The following is a 3,631-nucleotide window of genomic DNA, read 5'->3' as shown; positions in this document are numbered from 1 at the left end:
GAAATCTCCCTCCCTGTGATTATGGTATGATAGGCATTGTTGTGAAGTTTCCTGCGAATACCCTCAGAAATCCCCAAACTGCTTTTACTGTTGCATAGTTACATTCATATGAATTCATAAGAGTTTAATTTTATTCCAATCACATTCTGCCCTCTATTTGTCACTTTAATAATGTTTCAGGAGCCCTGTGGTTTACACTGAGCTACTGCAGAATGCAACACACATACATCACACGTATCAATGAAAAGCTCTGTGAGGTCAGAGTGAGAGTATTGACATGTGACATGTAAGTGGTGATACTTCTTCTTTTCTCCTATTGATCATAGGTCATAGTAATTTTTTAGGGAACTAAGATTAACTTTCATCCCACACATGGTGTGCTGGTAAATCCCTTGAGCAAAAGGTTAAGCCGACACGTCATTGTTAAGTCCCTCAATGGAGTCCCGGGTCTTTCCCGTTGACGCTGCTCAGCTCTATAAATGTGGAAGCTGATGGAGAGGAAGACAACACAGTTTACCAGCTCAACTCGGACGTTCACCTAGTACTAGACTCTAAAGAGAACACACACGTTTCAAGATGGCTGCTGCTCGCCTGTGTCTGTCAGTGTTGGTGCTGATGCTGGCTGCCATTACTCTGAGCGAAGGTAAGGACAAGCTTAATTGATAACACTGTGTTCGATCAGTGAGGGAGCGAGATGTGAATAACTGTACTCTTCTTTGAAATGCTACGACTGCATTCATCTATGATTCAGTCTGTTTCATTATTTGTGGAGGCGATGTGTATTTGAAGTGAATCTGTCAGCAGTACTGGTAAAAAACATATATTTTAAAAATAGAAATGAAACAAGGAAATCGATAACTTCCCATAAGAAGGAAGTAAATTTAAAAATATGATTATCTATTTTTACTTGTGGCATAGTTATTATATAAACATATTTTCAAGCTTCCTACACGCTTCACAGCTTCACATGGTAGTTTGACAGCTCACTGGTGGCTCTGGTTGTGAGTTACAGGACATTAAAGCTTCACGGATCAGTATTTTGAAGCAAATACTCTCTGTTGAGCTGCTTTCAGACATACACTGATCTCCGGAGATACTCCGAAATTTCCATGCAGGGGATACACTGTGGAGTTTCTGAGAACTTTCTCCGTGTTGCCCTCCAGTATAAAGTCCACAGAGAGTCCAGAGGTTTCTCACATGTAACAAATAAAACCAATATCTCAAGATGAAAAAGCCACACGAGTAGAACACGAAAATGTCAAAAGATTTAGTTGTGATAAGAGCTGATGCCAGTGTTGATGTCTCTAAAAACATGTGATCTCTGTAGTAGTATAAAACAGTACATCCTGCCTCTGTTTGCTGCACCACCCCTCACCTGAATTCTCCAAAAATGTGTTGCTGATGTGTTCCTTCCTAAACAGAACAATCTCTTATTTCATCTACACAGCAGAGTTACATACGTCAAAGAGCTTTTCAATATCATAATGGAACAACTGAGCAGTGACACACTCTCTGCACGGATAAAAATAAAGTCATTAGGTTTGTTGTCACGTTGGCCAACAGAAAATTAAAAAGGGAACCAAAGGATCAACGAACAGGCAATGTTTGTAAGATTGTTGTAAGTTGGTTAGTTGTTTGTTCATAGATGATTGTTTGCAGGTCTGCGTGGTTCTGGCCCAAAGAAGTGCTGCTTTCGCTTCATCAAGAACCAGCCTGAGGTCAGCGTGGTCGGATACAGGAAGACTAGCCAGCGGTGTTCCAAACTGGCTGTCTTGTAAGGAGAAAGAAAAATGGAGCATTAACATTATTGCACCTAAACATGAATGCACTAAACCTGACTGTGTTGTTGGTCTGTGTGTTTGTGTGATTCAGGTTGGAGACAGAGAACGGTCGTGAGCTGTGTGCCAGACCATCAGACCTATGGGTGAAAGAGACCATCAACAACCTGAACGCCAAACCCAAGCCAGGAGAGGCATCCAACCTGTAGCCATGGCAACCAATCCAACCAAAAGAGTTGTCTGTGAACAAAATCTTGATGTGATTTGATGCTGCAACTTTTCAAACCTTAACTTTTAAACTAAGTGTTTTTTTATCCATATATAGTATATCACTATCTCCACCATGAGGTCTAACTACATGCCAACATTATATACTGCTAATATTATATTACATAGTCTTGAATAAAATGTGCTAGGATGAGATCCAGTTATGCTATACATAAAATGTAAACATAACATGTTAAACTGTGATCTAATGCTGTCGTTTGAACGGAGTCACACAAAGTCCATTCACTTTGATAGACCAATGTGTTGCAACTCTACATGGTGTCATCAGTTGACTAAGCTACAGACCAAACCACTTTCTACACTGAACCATTGTGAGCTCTTTGACTTGTTTTATATGAAGTGATGCTGTGGTTTTTTAAGTCGTGGTTTGACTCAAGGTACTTGTACAGATAAGTAACCCATTCTGACAAGAAAACAATAATTTATTTATTTTGTGTTTATTCTGCAAATTTATTTTGTACACCCCAAATCAGAATTTTAAATTAAAACTGAAAACAATTATTTATAAATGATCTTTTATCTGTATTACAATACAAACAATTTAAAGTCACATTATTTGTTGTTTGACCTCCTGAATTGAGTTGCTTTTTCTAAATAAACACTTATAAAATTTTGAATCTTGCAACATTTTTCTAAAAAAGTTGGGACGGTAAAGCATTTACCACTTTGTAATGTGTTCATTCCTTTTCACAACACTTTACAGGTTTAGGGACTCAAGAAACCAAGTGATGAAGCATTTCAGGTTTCATTTTGTCCCATTCTTCCTGTAAACAAGTCTTAAGGTGTGCAACAGTACGGGGTCTCCTTTGTTGTTTTTTGCGTTTCGAAATGCGCCACATATTCTCCATTATGGTCATGTCAGGACTGCATGCTGCCCGTCTAGCACCTGCTTCTTCCACAGCCATACCTTTGTAATGTGTGCACAATGTGGTTTTGCATTGTCTTATGCATGGATGTCTCTGGAAAAGATGGAATCTTGAAAACAGCAGATGCTGCTCCAAAATCTCTACCTACTTTTCAGCATTAATGGTGCCATCACAGAAGTGTAAGTTACCTTTAACAAGGGCACTGACACAACACCATACCATAACTCTTGCTTTTGGAATTGTTGCTGGTAACAGTCTGCATAGTCCTTTTCATCTTTAGTCTGGAGTACACAGCATCCATTTCTTCCAAAAAAGACCTGAAATACTGACTCGTCTGACCACTTTACACGTTTCCACTGTGTTATGGTCCATCCCAGATGCCTTCGAGCCCAGAGAAGTCGACGGCGCTTCTGGACACTGTTAACATAAGGCTTCCTTTTGACACAGTAAAGTTTTAACTGGCATTTGTGGATTTAATTATGTATTGTAGTGCTAGACAAAGGTTTGCCAAAGTAATCCTGAGCCCATGTGGTTATATTGCTTGTAGATAAATGACGGTTCTTGATGCAGTGTCGTCTGAGGGATCGGAGAGCACGGTTAGTCCGCTCATGCTTCTGCAACTGCGGCTGCGGCTTTTCACGCAGTTTTGTAGAAAAATTATGCGATGCACGCAAAGGGGCACTTGCGCATCAATGATAA

The 3,631-nt window shown here is 39.7% G+C and overlaps 1 protein-coding gene across 1 annotated transcript; it reads left to right on the top strand.

The window, feature by feature from the left end:
• The first annotated feature begins 488 nt into the window (after positions 1–488).
• Positions 489–2,618, top strand: LOC133954624 (C-C motif chemokine 4-like). The gene is made up of 3 exons (XM_062389038.1): positions 489–643; positions 1,660–1,774; positions 1,873–2,618. Exons 1-3 carry the CDS (start codon positions 577–579, stop codon positions 1,985–1,987), a joined length of 297 nt encoding a protein of 98 aa, XP_062245022.1. The 5' UTR covers positions 489–576; the 3' UTR covers positions 1,988–2,618.
• The last annotated feature ends 1,013 nt before the right edge of the window (positions 2,619–3,631 follow it).

Source organism: Platichthys flesus, chromosome 6 (genome assembly GCF_949316205.1).
Source record: "Platichthys flesus chromosome 6, fPlaFle2.1, whole genome shotgun sequence".
Lineage (NCBI taxonomy): Eukaryota > Metazoa > Chordata > Actinopteri > Pleuronectiformes > Pleuronectidae > Platichthys > Platichthys flesus.
The sequence above is the reverse complement of the archived record's forward strand: the minus strand, read 5'-3'. Positions and strand labels throughout refer to the sequence as shown.

What these genes read in the sequence shown, in the direction of transcription:
- LOC133954624 (XM_062389038.1), top strand. Translation starts at nt 577, where the DNA reads ATGGCTGCTGCTCGCCTGTGTCTGTCAGTGTTGGTGCTGATGCTGGCT. An exon ending in TGCCATTACTCTGAGCGAAG is followed by an intron (nt 644 to 1,659) that starts GTAAGGACAAGC and finishes GATTGTTTGCAG; the next exon opens with GTCTGCGTGGTTCTGGCCCA. An exon ending in TGTTCCAAACTGGCTGTCTT is followed by an intron (nt 1,775 to 1,872) that starts GTAAGGAGAAAG and finishes TGTGTGATTCAG; the next exon opens with GTTGGAGACAGAGAACGGTC.